Genomic DNA, 20,438 nt, shown 5'->3' on the forward strand with positions numbered 1-20,438 from the left:
AGATATCAGGGCACAATATATTGTGATTATTTTTTACAAGCCTCAGTATTTTATTGAGAATCGTCCAGCAACACAATTAAGGTCATTCCCTAGTGCCTGGATACACAAAACATATTTTTTAGAGGTTAGTTCAAATCCTTATAATTATAAAGATTTACAAAAATATTTGTGCCAGGTAAATAGAACTATTCCAGCATACATATGGCCTCTAGGAGTTGTATTAACACCATGGGACATAAAGATTGAACCACCGACACCTTATCAAGAACAATTGAAAAAGGCATTAGAAGAATACCAGTCAAACATACCAGATCCAAAAGAATGATCACAAGACTATCCATAGTTTTCTAGTAATGCCATTCAAAGTACACCAGCTTGGACTAATTCGCAGGAAAAGACATCACCTATGGATGAAGAAGATAATTTTTACAATTCAAGTGATGGTTTTGAACAACAGATTGAACAGATGGATAAAAAGTGCTACAGGTCTAAAGAAGAAAAAGCAAAGATGATAGAAGAACTAAATCTCACTTCTGATATCAGCACAGACTATAAAAGTGACTAGACGTGATGTTTCATTATGTTTGAGTCATAAATTAGACGTGATGTTTCATTATGTTTGTTATATGATTCATAAATTCGATGTGATGTTTCACTATGTTTTTTACATTATTCAAGAAAGTAGGCTTGTTTTTTATAAAAAGTAGGAGTGAAAAGTCTATTTGTTTTTTATATGAGTCATAAATGTAGTCTGTTTCTTATGTAAAGGATATTCCTCCTTATCAGGTTTGCCTGTAAAAATTAGGATAAGTCCAAAATTCTCCTGCTTAAAGTTTTCCTATATAAAGGAAAACAATTCTCAGTTGTAATCAATCGAAGTTCAATGGAAGTTTTCTAAATAAAATACCAGTGTGTTTTAAAAAAATATATATGTCTTTCTAAATATTTCATGTTCTCTTTCTGATCAACAATCGTGAATCATTAAAAGAAAATCTCTCGTGAGTTTAATTATATGCTTTGAGCTTGCCATACAATGGATCCTGTATAACAAAAATTAAAATTAGACCAAGGGTGCTAATTGGTATTGGATTTGAGGAAGTAGTCAGAATTAATGGTTTGACAACTAAAAGGCAGTACCTGTTTTGTGGCCAAAGAGGAGAGAAAGGCCCTATTTTTGGCATAGCATACTTGTTGTTAAATCATTAATTTCTGATATCCCTGCCTTGAATTCCAATAACTAATCTGGTATCAACAACTTTCCAAATCTAAAATCATTTGCTGCCATTTCCTCTTCCCGAGCACTATCACTTCAGCTCCTATCAATCTGGTTCTCTCTGCCTCCTTCTTCTCACTGCTTCATCGACAGCCATTAACACGCCTCCCACCAGGTAAATCTCCCTTTCCCTCTTCAAACATTCAGTGGCTAGATTATGAGCAAGGCCATTAGCAAATCTAGGTACATGTTTGAATCAGATTCTCTGAAAATTTTGTTTCTGTTGTTGTATATCCCGAATAATAACCCGTATTTCCAATTTGTCTCGGATATCCAACTGACATTTCTTTATTATTTTCCTCACATCTCCTTCTATTATTATTGATGAGAGACCCAAATGGATCCCTAGAAGCATTGCTTGGAGACATGCATGTCCCTCCGTTGCAAACTAGGATGCAATCGCCTTGTGTAATACCATTTCTAAGGCTAAGATCTCACCTAGTGTGTTCTTTACTACAACCCCAGAACCCAGTCTGGCCTGACCTTGGTTGAAAGCAACGTCGAAATTAATTTTAACATTCGAGCCTAGTGGAGGGCTCTATTCCTTAGTTCTACCATATCTAGTTTGCATCATTTCCTCCAACCCGTCCTGTATAAATTGATTTCTTGTTTTCTAGATCCCCCATATTACACAGTAGAAATATCAACACTGTACACTGGTGCTATTTCTAAATATCCAGGTAATCCATTCCCCACCATTCAACTCTAAGTTTGGTAGTATCCAATTGAGATTTTAAATTTTCCCAAACCTCTAATAATGTAAGGCATTCCCTGAAAATATGGACAATGTTCTCTATTGCTCCACTACATCTGGGATAAAGTGCATCCTCTCTTATCCTTCTGTATTGTAGATTTGCTATAGTAGGAAGGAAATTCCATGAAGTTTTCCATAGGTTGATTTTTATTTTTAAGGGAATTTGTAACTTCCATAGTTTTTTTTAATATTTTATAGGGTCATTTTATGTGTAATTTAAGTTCAAGGAAAAAGTACCTCATGTAATAGTTTGTAGGTGCTCCTGACAGAGAATTACCCAGATGATTCCCCTCGCCAAACTCGCATGTTGCCATACCCTTCCTTAGCTAAGGGAATTTGTAAGATTCTCGACGCGATCTCCTCAAGGAAGGTACTATTGATAAGGCTTTCCCTGTATTCTCTAGTATGTGTGTCGATTAAGTCAGAAACTAAATTTAACCCATCTATTTTAATTTGTGTATTAATCTTGTAACTCGCAGACCCTGGCAGCTAAGCATCGTCTCTTAATGAAATGGTCTCACCTAAGCCCACTCTCTAGCATAACCCGTTCTTCAAAAGGCCCCTTGCCGCTCACACACTCTTTCAGGTATACGAAGGTAAATTATTGTAAACTCGAAACTATATAGGATTTTTTTATATATTTTTACCACCTTTTTACTTAATTATTGCATTTATCTTAAATAATCATTATTAAAATGAGTTAATTTTACTTAACTAGTAATTTTAGACGTGAATTTAGAATGTATGTAAAATTATGCTTAATTAAATGGTTTCCATGCATATTTTATATTAATCCATGTTAATTTATTAATGTATGTATTTTTCACTACGTAGGAGATCCGTTAGAGACATGATTTAAATAAATAAAATATGGTCATGCACAAATTGTCCATGTGGGCGACAAGACCATGCAATTTTGAGACTGGGGTGACTACTTAGCCCAATAAAGTAATGTGATAAAAGATGGACATGTTTGCTAAGTTATTGGACTGAAAAAATCGTACAACAAGGAGAATTAAAAGCCCAATTTCGGCACTTGATGTTGGTTGCTCAAAATGTGTTTTGGGATATTCAGTTGAAGGTCCCTGCAGTTGGAAAATAATCAAAATTCGGCCCAACAACTTCCCTATTGAAACCGTCCACTACATAGCTATTTTTAGCTTGAAATTCAAAGTCAAATTGAGAAGCCTTGGTCATCCCTTTTCCTTAAACCATGACCAGCCACTTCACCTATAAATACCTTGCCATTCCTTAATTTTCAATCATCCCTCATCACTCAACATTCCTCTCTCACTCACTCTAGTTTTTTTCTCAATTCATTTTACTCTTTTTCCCTTGAATATCCGTTCATACCTTCTCTCATCTTTAGCCTCAAAAGTTTTGTTAAAAGCACTCTCTAGCAGGCTACCTTCTAAACCCTTAACAAAAGAAGCTTTAATTAGAACGGATGAGAGCTTCAGTCAGAATAGATCCAAAAGGTTGTTGAACTGAGTCTACTCTTTTCTCTTAATTATTTATTTTAACATGTTTGCTTTGAGTTTTATATTTTGACATCAACTATGAAGTTCTAATTCCTATCTGCTAGGATAATCATATTAAGTTAATGAGATTTATTTAATTCATGTTAACTTGTTTTGTGCCTCAGTCGATTATGTTTTCAATTAATATTATGATGCATTTCATTCATACATGATTGGGTGTACTCAGATTAGCTAAGCGATCCTAACCAGACAACGGCTAGTAGACACATAATTGAAAAGTGCAATGGTTAATTTAGGTCACTAAAACCGACTAAGTTAAGGTTTATAATATATTTAGTTAGCTTTATTATCTTGCATGGTTTTTATATTTATGTAATTAAACAGTTGCAAATGTAAATGTCCCTATGGCCTTGTAGAAATGCTAAGAAACCTTTAGTTTAATATGATCAGTAACATGCATATTTAACTAAGTAAAAGATCTCAGAGGACTTAATTTGGTTTCCAAACCAATAAGAGATCAAGTTGTCGTGGAAGTAAAACAGGTTAGCATGATGAAAGTAAATTGAATTGATTAATATAATTATTCTATCCCACTTAATGTTGATTTTTTTTGTTGCTAAAACCTTCATTCATGCACTTAGGTAAATTGCATTTAGATTAAAAATTGCATTAAGGGATCACTCTTGCATTTAATTAATCTAATCATCATATCCAAATTTATTGAGTTTTTACATCAAATTATTAATTATAATTTTTTAATTAATTGTTTAAACTTATATAGTCCCTGTGGAGACGATAACTTATTTTTACTTACTTATTACTTGAACGACTACGTACACTTGTGTAAACATGTTACAATTTGTTACAAGTTTTTGGCACCGTTGCCAGGGACTGTTGCCTTAATCATTATTTGAGAAATTATTTTTACAATTTTGTTTTTATTTATTTTATTTAATTCCTAACACTACTAATTTATTCTTTATTTTATTTTGATTTATTCACAAGTGTTTTATGAGCATAGATCGAATCATTGATCTATTACATGTGGACCCTAAAATCGAGCAGACTTTTAAACAAAGAAGACGTGAGAGATCTGCTCAAAGACAAGTCGAGATGGACCTTGGAAATCAAAACGATGGACAAGGTAATGGAGTCAATCAAGTGCACAACCCAATCATTATAGCTGATGATAGGGATTGTGCCATCAGACAATAAGCTGTCTCACTCTTCATTGAGTTAAATTCGGGAATTAGGAGGCCAGATATCGAGGCACCCTAATTCAAATTGAAACCAGTGATGTTTCAAATGCTCCAAACGGTAGGCCAGTTCAGTGGTATGCCCACAGAAGATCCACATTTACACCTTTGATTATTCATGGAGGTTAGTGATTCATTTAAGTTAGTTGGTGTGACTGAAGACACACTGAGGTTGAAATTGTTTTCGTACTTATTACAAGATCGAGCATGAGCATGGCTGAATTCATTGCCACCAAGTTCAATATCTACTTGGAAAAAATTAGCAAAAAGGTTTATGGTTAAATATTTTTCACTGAGTAAGAAAGCAAAATTGCATAATGAGATAACAATTTTCCAACAATCGGATAACGAGTCTTTATACTAGGCTTGGGAAAAATTTAAGGAATTACTTCGTAAGTGTCCTTTTCATGGGATTCCTCACTATATCCAACTGGAGACATTTTATAACGGTCTCAACACACATACAAGATTAATGGTGAACGCTTTTGCAAATGGTGCGATTTTGTCTAAGTCTTATAATGAGGCTTATGAGATCATCGAAAGGATTGCAAGCAATAACTACCAATGGTCAACAAATCGAGCAGTTTTAGAAAGATGTGTAGCCGGAGTGCATGAAGTGGACGCACTAACTTCACTTTCTCACCAGGTGTTTTTTATTTCCTCTATGTTAAAATAATTTACCACTAATGGTTTAAATAATTTTACAGCTCAATCACCAAGTCAGTATAAGGTAGTTTCCTGTGTATACTGTGGGGATGGTCATTCTTTTAAGAATTGCCCTTCAAATCTTGAATCAGTGTACTACGTTGGGAACCAGTACCAAAATAAAAGTGGACAAGGACAACAATCTAACTTCTATAATCCATCGTGGCAGAATCATCCAAACTTTTCCTAGAGTAATTACGAAAATGGACCGAACAAAAATCAAATGCAGCATAGACCCAACCAAACCCAAGGGTTTAACCAACAAGCCCCAAAACCACCTTCGAAACCACACCGCTCACATCGACACACAACTAATCTGCAATGGTTATATAAGGGAGTGGATGAGCTTAACAAGCTCAGTGAATGCCTAGTACAACTACCATGCGAACAGTTCATCAAGTATTAATGAAACAACCATATAGCACAACCTTAACACTTTCAACTTTAGTGTCATGGTATACTTACTCGTACATTATTTTCTAGTTCCTTTACATGGTAAACATATTCACTTTTAAGCATATATCATATTTAACATATAGTCACATAACATACAAGCATATATCACCATACTCATATAATCTCATGACGTTTAAGCATATTTCATAATACTTGTAAAATCACATAACATTCAAGCATATACCACAATACTCTAAAACATCTTTATAGGTAAATTGCATAATGGTCACATATAATATAAACACATATCACAATACATAGTTATTTATAAGTTAAGATAATTTGGTACTTGAGCTATGGAATATAAAAGTGAGCTCTACCATCACTCATCGGATACACGGATCTCCAACACACCAAACATAAGCTCATAGAGTCAAACATGTCCCAAAAGTGAAGCATTCGTTACGCCGACAAGCTAATAGCTCTTCTTTCTGCTTGTGTAGGCCCATCCCCGTATCGTGTGAGTAAGGTTCTATGAAGTCTTTTCTTTTAGAGCCTCTCGCTTTGCCTCCCTTTGCCTCCTCAGCTGTGAAATTCGATCGATTCATCTTGACCGGATCACATAGCATTAGTTGAGCGGTAAAATATGGTAATATTGAATTTCTCTTTAGCTTCTAATTACTTATATATATAATGTAATATAATTACTAAAAGCGAATTAAATCCAGGCGGACTACAGGATGTGGGGTTTGGGACTTTTTCTAGAGAACCAGTCCCACGAGCTGAAGCCAAGCTGTACTTAGCTAACACTCTCCTTATTTCCCCTTACATGTCTCATTGAATGGAGCTTAACTCACATTCTCTTCTCTCTCCAACATGTCCCAAGGCCTCAACACCCAAAATCCCTGTACATATAGGTTAGTACTCACAATCCTATAGCATGTCAACTATATCCAATGGTTTCAATAATAACAAGGCCAAAATATATGAAATCAAACACATATCACTTACTGGTTATCCGTGCACAGTCACTACATATTTTCATATTTAGCAAAATATTGTAACTAACATTTAACATATACATAACATGTACACATTTGCACTTTCACAACGATTATCATAACCACACATCACATGTTATAACATCTCATCTCAATTCACATGTTCACAAACACATAAGCACTTTATTTATAAGATAACATAGGTATGAGAAAACTTACACTTAGAATTTAGATTAGGGTTTAGGCTACTACTAAATTCTCAAATAACGCATTGAATCATGTTCACAAGCAATTATTCCAAACACTCACCAATTACGCTTTTACCAAGAAGTTGAAAGCTCAAACTAGCTTTTCCTTGCCTTTATCTCTACTTGTAGAAGGTTCTATCGAATCCAGAACTTCAACACAACAATCCACACAACAATGCATTCAATAATCAGCTAAGAACTTACCACAAACAATAAAAAATATAAGCCTAAGCTATGTTCCCATATAACTAAAACATTTAACATAGCAAACTTTAAATCTGAATATCTCGGTCTATACTTAATCTTTTCACCTAAAACCAATTTTGTTCATCTTATACTTCACCTATGACTAATTCTCAACCTTTAAACTACACAAAACTCAATTCATGATATCGACTTTTTCAACATGTTTTATGGTTATTTTCTAAAAATTCATTAAAACTCAAGAAATCTTTAACAAAACTTCGAATTAAGTTTAGAAACCTTCTAATCATATTAAAACTAATTGAAAAACACTTTGAAACATCATTTTTATACAAAATCTCGAATTTCATCATTAACGACCCAAGTTTTGGATTTTATTTAAAACATGTGATTTAACAACTAAAAACTTGATTTTAAAGACTAAATAACATTTAAAAATAACTATAAGTTGAATCATTACCTTAGTTGGTGAAAAATCGAGCGTTTGATCAAAAACTCAAAAAATTTGAAAGCTTGACAATGGAGAAAACTATGGTGTTTTTGGGTGTTTTCTTGAAATTCTATGAAGGTTTAATGTTATAGGAATGAAAGAAATCAATAGAATGAAGGCTGGGAATCAAAATTTACTGATTAGGGTGTAGAGGAGCAAGGGATGACAAAACATAAAGGGTTGGAGGAACTATCGTAGGTTTTATAAAGATGAAGGGGAAAATAGGTTGATTTTTGAAGTTTTGTTTAATTGCCTCTTAAAAACTCTAAGTGTTTACTCTTTTACAAATCAGTCTTTTTTGCAAAATTAAAGGTATTTAGAACTCATTTTCAGAAATTGATTTAATTTTCTAAAAACCATAATTAAAAACACTACTGATAAATCATGTCGCAAAATTCTGAACACTCTAAGGCTAAAATTCTTAAAAATACCCCTAAAACTCTTAGGCCCTATTTTGGGGTGTTATAGTGCTCCCAAATTAAATTTCTCATCACTCTGGATCCGCCCATACTTGCCATCAAGGTAGCTTGTTGACCACCTCCATCTCGCCTGAAACTCACAAGCTATGAATCCATCATTGATACCGAGAAGATTCGATCTTTCGGCCACTTGAAATTCAATAAGGGTGGTAGACCAGAAAATCCACACTTCATCTCCATCTTATGAGTTTTAGTCGTCATGGCTGCTAAACTATGGCATTAATATGTCGCCACCATGGCTCAAATTTCATCCTTTAGACTCCATTTGAACTTATCACATAAGGATTTCTCATTCTGGAACATATCTTTTGCATAACGGCTGAGTCGAATAAACTCATGTTCATATGCCATCACTGACATCCATTCTTGCTTGAGACACAAGAACTCTTTCTTCATCTGCTCGACATATATTTGGTTTACATACCTTTCTTAGAATTTCTCCAAGAAGAATTCCTAGTCAATTAGCTCTTCAGAGGTCACACTAGTCAGTGTTTCCCACCATTGATACGCTTCCCCTTCAAGTAATGAGACTACACACATGAAGTTGTCCGCCGACGTCACTTTAACTCCTTCAATACTCTGCAAACGCGTGATAACCACTATGGGGTCACCACCTTTGTCTCCCATAAATTATTTAGCGCCTCTTTTTCTTATTTCTCTTACCGGATCACCCTTAGATTGGATTGCAGTTGGTACTAGAGGTGCAGGAGGTACAAGTCATACTATTTCTGATTGTGGTTACTGATTTTGTTGAGGTTAGAGGTGCTTGAGCTGTCCCCATGAACTGATCAAACATCTAAGTCATCATGATGATGAAAACATCTCGAAAGACATCCCAGTAGCACCTAGGTTAGGTGTAGGAGTTTGCTCCTGAGCATGAGGTATATGGCTTTCAATCTCCTTACTAGTTAATCCTTTAGACATTTTCTTTAACAACTATAATAAAAATTAGATTAGCTTAAAATACAGGGACTAAGCCAGAAATGTATCATGCATGGTGGGCCGTAACATAGCCTTCGGTTTTTCAAAAACTGGCTCAACCTTGACTCTAATACCAAAACTTGTAACACTTCCTACCCGACCCGATCACCGAATCTGAATAGAGAGTGTCACAACTTAAACCATACAAATTTAACAAATAATATTTGAAATTTATAAAAGGTTTGAGATCTGAGTGTGAACCTCAGAATAACAATACGAAATAATCAAATTAATGATACTCCAGGTAAAACATTTTTAGACAAAACACATGGTGGAAGCCTTACAAAAGTTTACAAGTTTATATAAAACATAAGATGGGTTATTACCATACAATAGTTTCAAGTGCATTATTGGCAGTTAAAACAGCATTCAGAAACTATTTGGTGTATATGCCAATGAGACAATCTCATAGAACAAGATATGGTAGATTAAACAGATACATGAAAAGTTTGTAAAGATTCTCATAAAACCATATCTTGACAAAAGTGCTAAATCGTTATACAAGTTGGTTACAAAGTAGATCTACACGCCACCCCCGAAAGGTCATGCATGATACAAAATTAAACAAATGGCTCACAATCAATAATTCTCTAGCGTAGTCCCTTCAACAAAATCTCTTCCTTCTATCAGCAAGCTTGAAAAGGAAAGGATAATAGAGTAAGTTCAAATGAACTTTTAATGTACAGTGATACTACTGATGAACAAGCTTTAATACCATAAAAATACTTAACATTCCAGAGAGGTTCAAACGTAATAATCATAATACTTAACATGGCACATGGACGTTTACAATCTGCCACCTTAACTATAACTTGTACACAACCCATCCTTATGTCAACCTCATATCCAGATTTCAGAGTTAGAATTTTATCGATCAGTTGTATTCATATGCACACACCCCCTTAACTTCTCATATAATTTTTGTTCAATTTATATGTTTTCTCATGATCTACCAGTCCGATTTGCAATATAGTTGCCCTACCAGAGGCATCACAAACATATTCCCCTTCTTTATAATCACATATCACATATCACATATTGGTGGTACTGGCTCGTGCAGTAAAGAAGGTGTTTTATATCGAAACATAGACAGACCATATCCACACTGATAATACTAGTTGAACACCACAAGACCAATCACCACACTTACGTTGTTGAGAAAGAATATTTACCTTATACAGTTCATACAACAATAGTATTTACAACACATTGAGTAAGAAAGAACTCACCAGAAAGTCTAATACAATAATCTACTCAGCAGGTCTTTTGCCCTTGTTGTTTCTTGAGCTAAAATGAAGAGAAATACATCTATCAGATCATCAAACTATTGAAATTTGACATGCATGCATCAATCGATAGCATGCAAACTAGAATCAAGAAATTTCCTTCATCAAGAACATATTCTAAAACCTACGCATGCATTATGTAAACACGTAAATTCCTTCGATAGTGACCTAAGGGTGTATAGAAATTAATAATAATCTGGTGTTAACAATGGTGTCAGCTAAATATTGGAACTCCTCACTACTGATTCTAACTTAAAATTTCTAAAACTTCAGCAAAAATGCAAGAAGGAGAAGCAAAAGCAAAACATGCAAATATGCTAGTCTGATATCCTTATATAAAAAAGACAACCACAACAAAACTTAGTGAGAAGTTAGAGGATCCTACAATCGCTCTAGAAATTCTAGAAGAATTAATTAAGTATCAAATCATCTACAGTATCCTAGTTCAGTTCTAAATATGTCTCAACGAAACTCAAACATCACTTACCACGTCATTATAACATATACTAACTATGAAAACAAACTTATCGAGCTGCGAACTAATGAGTTCGCCCAAAACATCTGAGGTTGGCAGATAGCTTAATAAAATAGCCCGCCAAACTTTAGATTTCTCCAGATGGAGAATCGTACAAAATACTCCATACAGTCGTCAACAAATAATTCTCTAACTTACTCATTTCTACCCTTGACTAAACCAATTTACACGTCAAACAGTAACTTGACATAATATCCGCCGGGTAGGCTGTTACAAGACATCTTTATACCATTTAAAGTCTATTAATATTTTTACATTTTAAATTTGATAATAATTTTGAATTCATATCTTTAAGATGAGAAGAGTCTCCTATAAATGTTTAAAGATTGAGAAAATTAAAGTTGCAACTGCATCTTAGATTTCTCTTCATTGGTCATCTAAAACAATTCTTCCTTGATCATCTTTTTTATTATTTTTAGGATTTCTTCTTGTTATGTTTTAGTGAGTGCATCGTCCCACTATCCTTTTAATTGGCCAGTAAATCCAACAACTAAAAGATTGGCTATTGCATGATCACTAATTAATCTGTTTTGATTTTGAGTTTTATAAATATTTGAAACCATTTTCATTTTTTGTAATAAACTGAGAATTATATTATATTTAGACATTATGTCTATATTCCACTCATAAATTGTGTTAGCATTGTATTTATTTGGAAAACAGGTTTTTCTTCAATATTAAGATCAGGTGCGGTGATTTTTAGATAATATAATTTTTTTTTCTTTCCAAGTCATTTTGTTAATTTGTTGTTCTTCTGACTATTCAAAGTCAGATTGAGAGGATTGGTGTAACGTATTTACTAAGTGTTAGGCTTGCATTGGGGTATCTGGAGCAACTAATTCAAATTTTTAACTTTCCAAAACTTCAAGTCTATTTTGGATTTCTGTTAAGAAATCATTTGAGTTGTTTGGAAATGTTTTGGGATTTCATAAAGTGAAATATTTGTTCTTTAGAACTTTTTTCAGTTATTTCTTTTACCAATTCTTTCTTTACTGAGTGGTTTTCTATCAAATTTTCAACATAATCCAATTGTTTCCCTATTGTATGAAGACTTATACTTGTATAATTGTTTTGTCCTACTATCATTTTAATATTTTTTGATGAGATTTGTTCTCCTGCATCAGGAGCTCTCATTCTTAAAAGACTTGCTTTTATTCTGGTATTTTTATGAAGATGTTGAACTTCCATTAAAGGGGATGTTAAGATTCAACTTCCCCTCTATTGGTTTGTCATCTAGTATTATTTTTATTATATTAATAGATTCTAAATAATATTTTTCAAATCATTCAAAGAATTTTATTAGTATTCATGAATTCATAATATTCTTGAAGAATACTTTTTTTATTATAATTTTTAAAGTAATATTCTCATTTTTGTTTATTTTTGTTGGAATAGAAGTGTTTTTCTTTATTGATCTCAAAAGATTTTTTCTAGAACAAAATTTTTTTAAATAAATCTCTACTTCTAATCAATATTAAAGTTTTAAAATACATCAAATGTATCGTAATCTTAATGGACATTTACCTAATAATAAGATATTCATAACAAATTACATATTATATTGAACTGTTAAAATATAATAAAAATTTTGACTTCAATTAAAATTAAAATTTTTTGTATTACTTTTTTTAATTTATATGTATGTGTATATATATAATAATTTAACAGAGCACATCAACTCAAGGTACGCTCTCACGCTTGCTACCCTCTGCTACTACATCACGAGCAAGCAGCGGCCAGCCCCTTGGCTCCGGATCAACTAGCACCGAAGGGCGACACCCCTATTGCGAAATGCCTTAGCAACAAAGTCAGCTGCTTTGTTGCTCTCCCTAGTAACGTGTCTAATATACATCTCCCATTGAAGCTTTAACATAGCCCGAATACGACGAAGCAAGCTACAGCCATTATCCACAACACCATTCGCCATGACGAGTTCCGTTGCTTCTTTATTGCCGCTCTCCAGCATTTAACTTAGTTATATATTAACATTTAGATAAATTCTTTAAATTATTTTTATATAAAACTAATTAACTACTATTTTTTAAAAAGTTGTAATGAAAAGAAATTGATTAAAATATAAAACTGAAAAAAACTCAACTCAAAATTAATATTAAATTTAAATATTTAACATATATTTGCAGAAAATAATTTTTTTTCAAAATATCAAGGCCCTATAAATTTTAACATCGTCTCCTCCTTTGTAACCATGTGTGCATTCTTTTTTGTTCTGTCTTTAAGAAAATAAAAACATATATTTAACATTAGAGGCCATTGACGCCCATCTTGACACCTCTATATGTATGCATGTTTCATTGGTCCCATTCTGTCGTCGATTATGCTTACATTGCCAAGACTCCTGATATCCTCTACCAATGTATTGATTTTCCAATTGGTAATATTTGTCTTGCCTTCTAGTACTTGTCCCAAGATTTTAATGTTCTCCTTGAAAATTCCCACAGTAAGGCCTCTCCTTTCTGCATGAAGTAGTGCTTCACGAACCACAAACGATGCCGCTTGTTGCATGTCTTCAAATTCCACTATGCTACTGAAAGAGAACACTAATTCCTGATTACGATCCATCAATAAGCATGCAATTCTGATTCTAACTCCCCCTCGCTTCCTTGCAAAAAAAAAAACAAAATCAAAACAGTTGTGAGTATTCTATTTTTGTTTAAATTAAACGGTACAATTTATGCCTCTGTATTGTTAATTCAAAACTTTGATGAGAAAAACCTCGAACATACGAACAAAACACGAACAACAACTCGAACAGAAAAACGAAACAATAGGGTAAGGCTCCAAGGCATGTATTAAGCCACTATCTTTAAGGTTTCCCACCTATACTCAATGTGCAAATGAGTTTCAAGCAAATGAACCTCGAGAACATAATGAAGCCAGGTGACTATTTGCATTTTGCACTGACGAGAATAGTTCACTAAGCAATGAGTAGAATATAACAAGAAAATCAATTTCTATAAAGAATTTCTACAATAATTCTTTATAGAACAATCTAATAATTGTAGAAGATGAAAGAATGATAGAAAGAACTTTTTAAGAACTTTTTAATATATTTTCCAAATGAAATCTCACACTATAAATATTTGAAAATATTTCAACAATTCTTTTCCTCCCCTTTATTTTGCACATAAGAATTCAATGTTACTAGCCATTTCTTTCTTAAACCCATTTCTATGCCAATTGTTTGTTCAAGCTTAGCTTCAATTTGCTAAAAGTAACATTTTTTTTAGCCATATGTTTTATTATGTACAAGATTTATTCTTTATAAATATAGATGTATTCTATTTATCAGTTTGATTGTATTTTATAATAATTAATTTCAATTATCGTTATTCATATGTATTCTCTGTAATTACAATTGTGGGTAATACATTTTGTTTAACAAATGGTTATATTACGATATAGTGTAATTTATAATTTAATTTAATAATAATTAAAATGTTTTTATTACTAATTATATTTTTTATTTCTAATTGAATTTTTTAACATTACTTACGTTTTTTTTTGATAGAATGTCTAGAACTACTCATAGTATATCCCCAACCCTTAAATGAGAGGATAATATGCTTCAACGCACTTGAACGCACGTCCTAAGACTCAATCGACAAATTGAAAATAATTAAATGTAAAGATTAAATAAAACAAAAAATAAATAAAATAATAATTAATTAATAAATGTAAAATTATTCTTTTATTTAAAATTTTACGGAATTAATGGATTTTTCATCAAATCTTAAGAAAAAATGGATATTTGTGAAACCATATAAAATAACTGGAAAAATATCATATGGACCACCCATTAGGAGATTATTTCTTTTAATGTGTAGTATAAATTGTCTTTTGGACTTTCATATTTTAGACTTAAATGATTAATGATGGTTGAAATGGAGCAGTTGAAAATTAATTTGGATAATTACTCGTATCATTGAATATGTAAAATCAAAACAACTCTATAACCATTTATCGCACAAATTGGTTTAATTAGAGGAGTGATTTGTATATTCATTAGGAGATCTTATTTAAATATATAGTATAAATGATATTTTGGACTTTTTAGCCTTAGATGACCAACGAATGTCAAATTGAGCTTCAAACTGCTAATTTGTATGAGCTTCTACAAAAGTTGATGATTAGTTTTAAGAGATGTTGGGTTCGTTTCAAATAATAGAACAATTTAACACATTATTAAATATCCAAACAACTTGAGGCAAGAGTGATTTGTATATCCATAAAGATTGTTTTTTTGGTAGTCGAATGATGACAATTTTAAACCCTTGTTTGCTAAGATTAAATGCTTACACCTGCAATTTAAGATTGTTTTTCTTTGTCTACAAGTTCAGAGTTCATCATAGCGATAGATACTGCATCCAACTTGTGAGCTTATTATCTGCTTTAATCCCAACGTTTTTCAGTTTCAAAGTATGAATTCAAGTATCTACATATGCATACATCAAACAGATTCTGAGCATGATATTGGGCATTGTACCTACACAAAGAAGCAAATTGCTTATTAGAACATTAAATTAGTTTTTGGGCTACTTCACTTCACTTACACTGAGACATGAAAAGTATGTTTCAGAATTCAGGCATACATTTTTGTGTTTAATCTAACAAGTACAGAACCTAGGCAGCAAGTTACACATCCTGCTAAATCTTTCATCTTTGTCAGTAAGTTGCCTTTTACATAGATTCAGGTGGTTGGTCATCACAACATTTCAGGACCTAAACCAATCAAGCCATTGAGACCATGGCAGGATTGGCAGCACTTGTCTGGCTTTGCCTTTGCCTGCTCACTGGGTTTTTAACAGCCAGCCCTGAACCTCCAAAGCAGAAATACTGACTCCTTAACCCCTTTTTCATGGGCCTTTGCTTCATTGTATCTGGTTTTTCATCATCAAGGCTTGGATTGGAACAAGATGGTCCAGTTATATCACCTTCAATGAATATCCCTTTTTGTTTATCCATTGAGCTCGGAGAAGATACAGATGACTTGGAAAACGAACTCGAACGAGACCTTCGAGGAATGGTTATCTGTGGCATGGCTTGCATAACGCCATGGATTATCCCTGAAGCAAGTTTCTTCTTTGCAATTGGACTGGATTGACCACTCCTCACCGAAAGTGTTCTCTTGTTGTTTGGGAGTGACGAAGGCTTTGAAAACCTCTGCCTGAGAGGGATTGGAGTTTCTTCTGAGTAATTTCCATTCATTCTTTTCGGCTTTTGATCCTTCATTCGAGGCCAATGGAGAACACTTTTCAATCTCTGTGCTGCATTGTTCATAGAAGAACCTGCGGGCTTTTTATCTACTGATGACTTCCTGTTTTCATCAGCTGAATCGAAATCAGTTGACGATGAACGACTCTTTCCTCCACTGCCGAGATCGCTAGCATCCGATGTTGTCTCAACGCCGGTGTACAAGAAGATTTGGGTGTCGGATATCCTGAAAGAAGTTCCAGGACTGCTCCCGTGGCCTTGCATCTTTATGTGTGAAGCTATTGCTCTTCTTGCAGTGTAATCCTGACAACCAAACATCCCACCTGCTGAAATCAAGTGTTGAATAAGTATATCCGATGAAGCTGAATGAGGCCTTTGTTTCAGAAGATCTAGTGGAGTCATTCCATCCGCATCACGAATGTTCACATTGATTGATTTTGCAGACATCAGGAGTTCAACTAGATCAGTATGAACATTCCCAATGATGGCCATGTGGAGAGCAGTCCTTCCATCATTGTTTTTAGCATTAACAATGTCTTCCATGCTGAAATTTTTTGCATGTACCAGTCGTTTCATAAGATTAACCTGTCGGTCCACTCTTCGAAAAGCCGGTGTTTGGAAACCAGACACCGCCAAATGCAAAAACGTTTCCCCAGCCTTGTTTGTTACAGAGATCAATGAAGGGGATGCAAGAATCAAAGCCTCAACAACTGCTGATTGACCCCTGTAAGCAGCAATATGCAGAGCTGTGTTGCCTTGTTCATCTGTTGAGTCCATGATATCAAAAGAGGCAACCAGATATTTGACAACCTATAGAAATGAAACAACGTTTTCATTAGTAAGGTAAACAAGTTATAACATATGGTAGAATAGTTTGAGCCTAACCTCAACTTGGCCTTTGCCAGCAGCGGCATGCAATATAGTTGAGCCACGCTTATCCCTGTAACCCAAAATATCAGTGCAATCACTAAGAAGATCCTTCAAAACCTTCAAATTTCCTCCTCTAGCAGCAGCATGAACAGCTCTGTTTGTAATTTCCCATTTATAAACAGAAGGAATTTCCCCAATGTGCTCCTCAAATCCGTCCCCTTTGACTGCCAAAAACCTTGGTGAGACTGCAAAATCATATATAAGCCTGAAAACCTCAGAATTTTTACCCCTTGCAGCGGCATAAAGTACATCAGTAACACCATACTCCCCTTCTCCAAAAACCAGTAGAGGGTTTCTTTGAAGCAGTTGTTGAACAAAACCCAAGTCTCCTGCTGAGGCAGCCGTGTATATAAGCCATCCACCATAGCCTGCTCTGATAAGGGAATTCTTTGATTTCTTTGATTCACATTCAAGAAAAAGTTTCCTAGCAACTTGGGAACGACATTTAGCAACATCATCAAATTGTTCCTCATCATCCCATACCGTTTCAAGGCGGCGGATCCTCCTCAAAGAGGTTAGCTTGATGAGGTGATTGCCATCTATCCTAAGAAGCTCTCGGACCAAATCATAGTGGCCATTAGCTGCCGCCCAATCTATGGGAGATGCATACCACCATTGATCCCCAGTGCTTTCCCAACGAAGAGGCAAATATGTAGGAGGCATTTTGAAGAGAGAGTAATGAAGTTTTACCTACAAAGATGAACAAATTCTATAGGTAAGCACAGACAAGAGGAAGGCCCTACTGAATTCAAAAAAAGAAAGGTTAAACTAATAACAACTATGAAAGTAAAGCTTAAATAAAGAGAATCATTAAAAGCCTACCTAGAAAGGCACACAGAGAAGGTTTTAAGTCTTTATTAATTGAAGCAGTTGAACTACCTGCATCAAAAACTAAAAGCACAAAAAGAAAACCAGAAGAACAACCAACCCTGAAGAGAGAATGAAGAATATCAAAACATGTGAAGGAAATAAATAATTTTCTTCCAAGTTTTTTGATAGCCAAAGAGGTGAGATTTAATGATATAAGAAAGGGAAATTAGTAATCATAACTCTCACAAAAGTTGAAGACAGGAAAGAAGGCATGCACTTGAAGAAAAAGGGTTTGTTTGGAATAAAATAGTTAAAAAGGCCAGAATCAGAACTGTTCCAAGAAGATAACAGTACATGGAAAAAAAAGAGCATATTGGTTTTCCACAGATTCTTGGGTTATTCAAAGTGGAGACCAAATATATTAGTAAAAAAATTAGAATAAAATAATATTAGAATTAGGTAAGATTCCTTTTTAACTGTGGTGTTAATGATGATCAAACCATGTGAGGTTTTACTGCCCTTTTTTTGCATGAAAAGTGGTGATTTTACTTTTTACTGTGGATACAGACAGATGTTTGAGTTAATTGTGGAACAAGTTAATTATGCTTTATGAAGTGTTATGTTATTTTCAACTGTTTAATGGTCCCTTTAGTTATTGATTAATTGGTCCTTTGATAGTTAATTTAGTTAATCAAAACCAAAAATTGTTAACTCTAGTCAAGCTTAGCAGCCCCTTCCAATATTTTAGTGCTTTTTTTCTGCTATGATAATGACAGTTAAGTTTAAATAATTTGAGGAACTTAATTCTAAATTTCTAGATTAGGAAGAGTGGAAGGCTTCAACAATCTCACCTTTCTGACCCTAAAATCTTTTTATTTGGTAAAAGTCCACCGGCCATTGTTGTCTGTCCACCGGCCTTTGTGTTAAATATAGGCATGTCAAAGTCTTTTAAAGTGTGCCACCGGCCTCCTCAATCCTATAACAAGGATCGAGCTACAAAAACTTGGATAACACTTGGTTCACAGCTCCATCTCCCATTTCCTTGTTATTCATTTGATAGGTAACTCAAATTCAGATATGATTATTGAAGATCGACACTTATCGAATATGGACTTTTTTTCATATATTGAGAGAAGGTTATAATTAAAAGAAAAACTTTGACCACTTGCCTACTCAAAAACATCATGGAACATGATGGAAGATCAAACTCATGATTGTAGCTTGAAACTGAGCTGTTTATATTGTTCATTGCTTCTTATGCTCATGTCATACATGGCATGTGCTAGGTTTCAGGAGCATGTAGAGAAGAAAAGTCCAGAAGTACACTTTATTTAGTTTGGACTTATTTTACGTGTAAATATCATATACGGGTATATGCTCAAGATAAGTATATTTTAATTACACATGTCTAAAAATGTAGTGGGCACGAGTTTTTGTTTTAAAAAATTAAGAATTGAAGCATGATAGCTAGGTATAGAGTACGATTGCAAGGATAAGAACGAAGATATGGTGAGCTGTGGTATCAAGAATGTTTGGTGAGTGATAACCTCCGAAATCCAACTCTACACTAACTTAGATCGCACAGCTCTAAAAGCGAAAGAAGAGCATGTGAGAAGCAGCTTTTACTTTTATATGACTACTACTAGCACAATTGAAAAAGGCTGAAAATAAAAGGTGGGTTTGATGCTTTATCAACAATAATGCATGTCATGTCCAATTCCAGTACCCTTGTTTCCCACCTTTTTATCTTTCTTAAGTTGTGTTCTAATAGGTCTCTTTCGCACCTTTAATCGGAGTTATGAAGCTCATCTTCACATGATCAGAATAGTGAAAACCAACCATTTCCTCTCCAGTCTCCATCTTTTATATGTAGGTACGTACATATATATATATCGGTAATCTAAAGGGTGCCTGCACAAGATTCACCAAGATACTTGGACCAACCTGCTCGGTAAAACACCTTGATTTTGTTTAATTGTTAGAGCAGTAACTCATTGATGGATAAAAAGAGGGTAAAAAAAGGGTGGGTTGAAGAACCTATGGGAGACACAAAATGGAAACAAGAAAAATTGCAGCTATCAACAATGACTTAACCAAGTTATCTGCCTACAATCATTTTACAGTTCATGGAAAGGAGAAAAAGGTACTGTGATTCATTAGAGCAATATTGCACCAAAGAGGAACCAATGGTCTATTCAAGGGAACAGATGGACCACCAAAGTCCTTGACATAAGGGAAGAAAAAGGGAAAAAAGCATATACCTATCACAGTGAATCTCCTAAAGAAGGATAGACTCTGAACCCCCCCCCCCCACTTGTTTTTTTTTTTTTAAGTTGGGGAAGTGGGGCAACAAGAGGTGGCTTCCACTTAATAACTT

The 20,438-nt window shown here is 34.0% G+C and overlaps 1 protein-coding gene and 1 long non-coding RNA gene across 4 annotated transcripts; one reads left to right on the forward strand and one right to left on the reverse strand.

Moving 5' to 3' along the window:
* The first annotated feature begins 871 nt into the window (after window positions 1-871).
* Window positions 872-5,033, forward strand: LOC107898470 (uncharacterized). Of its 3 annotated transcripts, none has more exons than XR_005912592.1 (4): window positions 872-1,388; window positions 2,284-2,397; window positions 2,507-2,623; window positions 2,862-5,033. It is a non-coding gene; the product is annotated as an uncharacterized lncRNA (long non-coding RNA). The 3 variants fall into 3 exon arrangements; XR_005912590.1 differs by having other exon boundaries at window positions 892-1,388; window positions 4,514-5,033; XR_001684416.2 differs by having other exon boundaries at window positions 892-1,388; window positions 2,507-5,033.
* Window positions 5,034-15,594: 10,561 nt separating this feature from the next.
* On the reverse strand, window positions 15,595-19,285 carry LOC107899698 (serine/threonine-protein phosphatase 6 regulatory ankyrin repeat subunit B). The gene is made up of 3 exons (XM_016825470.2): window positions 18,074-19,285; window positions 17,207-17,941; window positions 15,595-17,131 (listed from the first exon to the last, which is right to left on the reverse strand). The coding sequence occupies exons 2-3, from the start codon at window positions 17,912-17,914 to the stop codon at window positions 15,839-15,841; spliced, it is 2,001 nt and encodes a 666-aa protein (XP_016680959.1). The 5' UTR covers window positions 17,915-17,941; window positions 18,074-19,285; the 3' UTR covers window positions 15,595-15,838.
* Between the last annotated feature and the right edge of the window lie 1,153 nt (window positions 19,286-20,438).

This window comes from Gossypium hirsutum, chromosome D04, assembly GCF_007990345.1.
Source record: "Gossypium hirsutum isolate 1008001.06 chromosome D04, Gossypium_hirsutum_v2.1, whole genome shotgun sequence".
NCBI lineage: Eukaryota > Viridiplantae > Streptophyta > Magnoliopsida > Malvales > Malvaceae > Gossypium > Gossypium hirsutum.

Bases quoted from the DNA above. Each gene is read 5' to 3' on its own strand.
- LOC107899698 (XM_016825470.2), bottom strand. From the start codon at position 17,914: ATGCCTCCTACATATTTGCCTCTTCGTTGGGAAAGCACTGGGGATCAA. The intron at 17,132-17,206 runs GTTAGGCTCAAA...TCATTTCTATAG, and splicing joins CTGGCAAAGGCCAAGTTGAG to GTTGTCAAATATCTGGTTGC.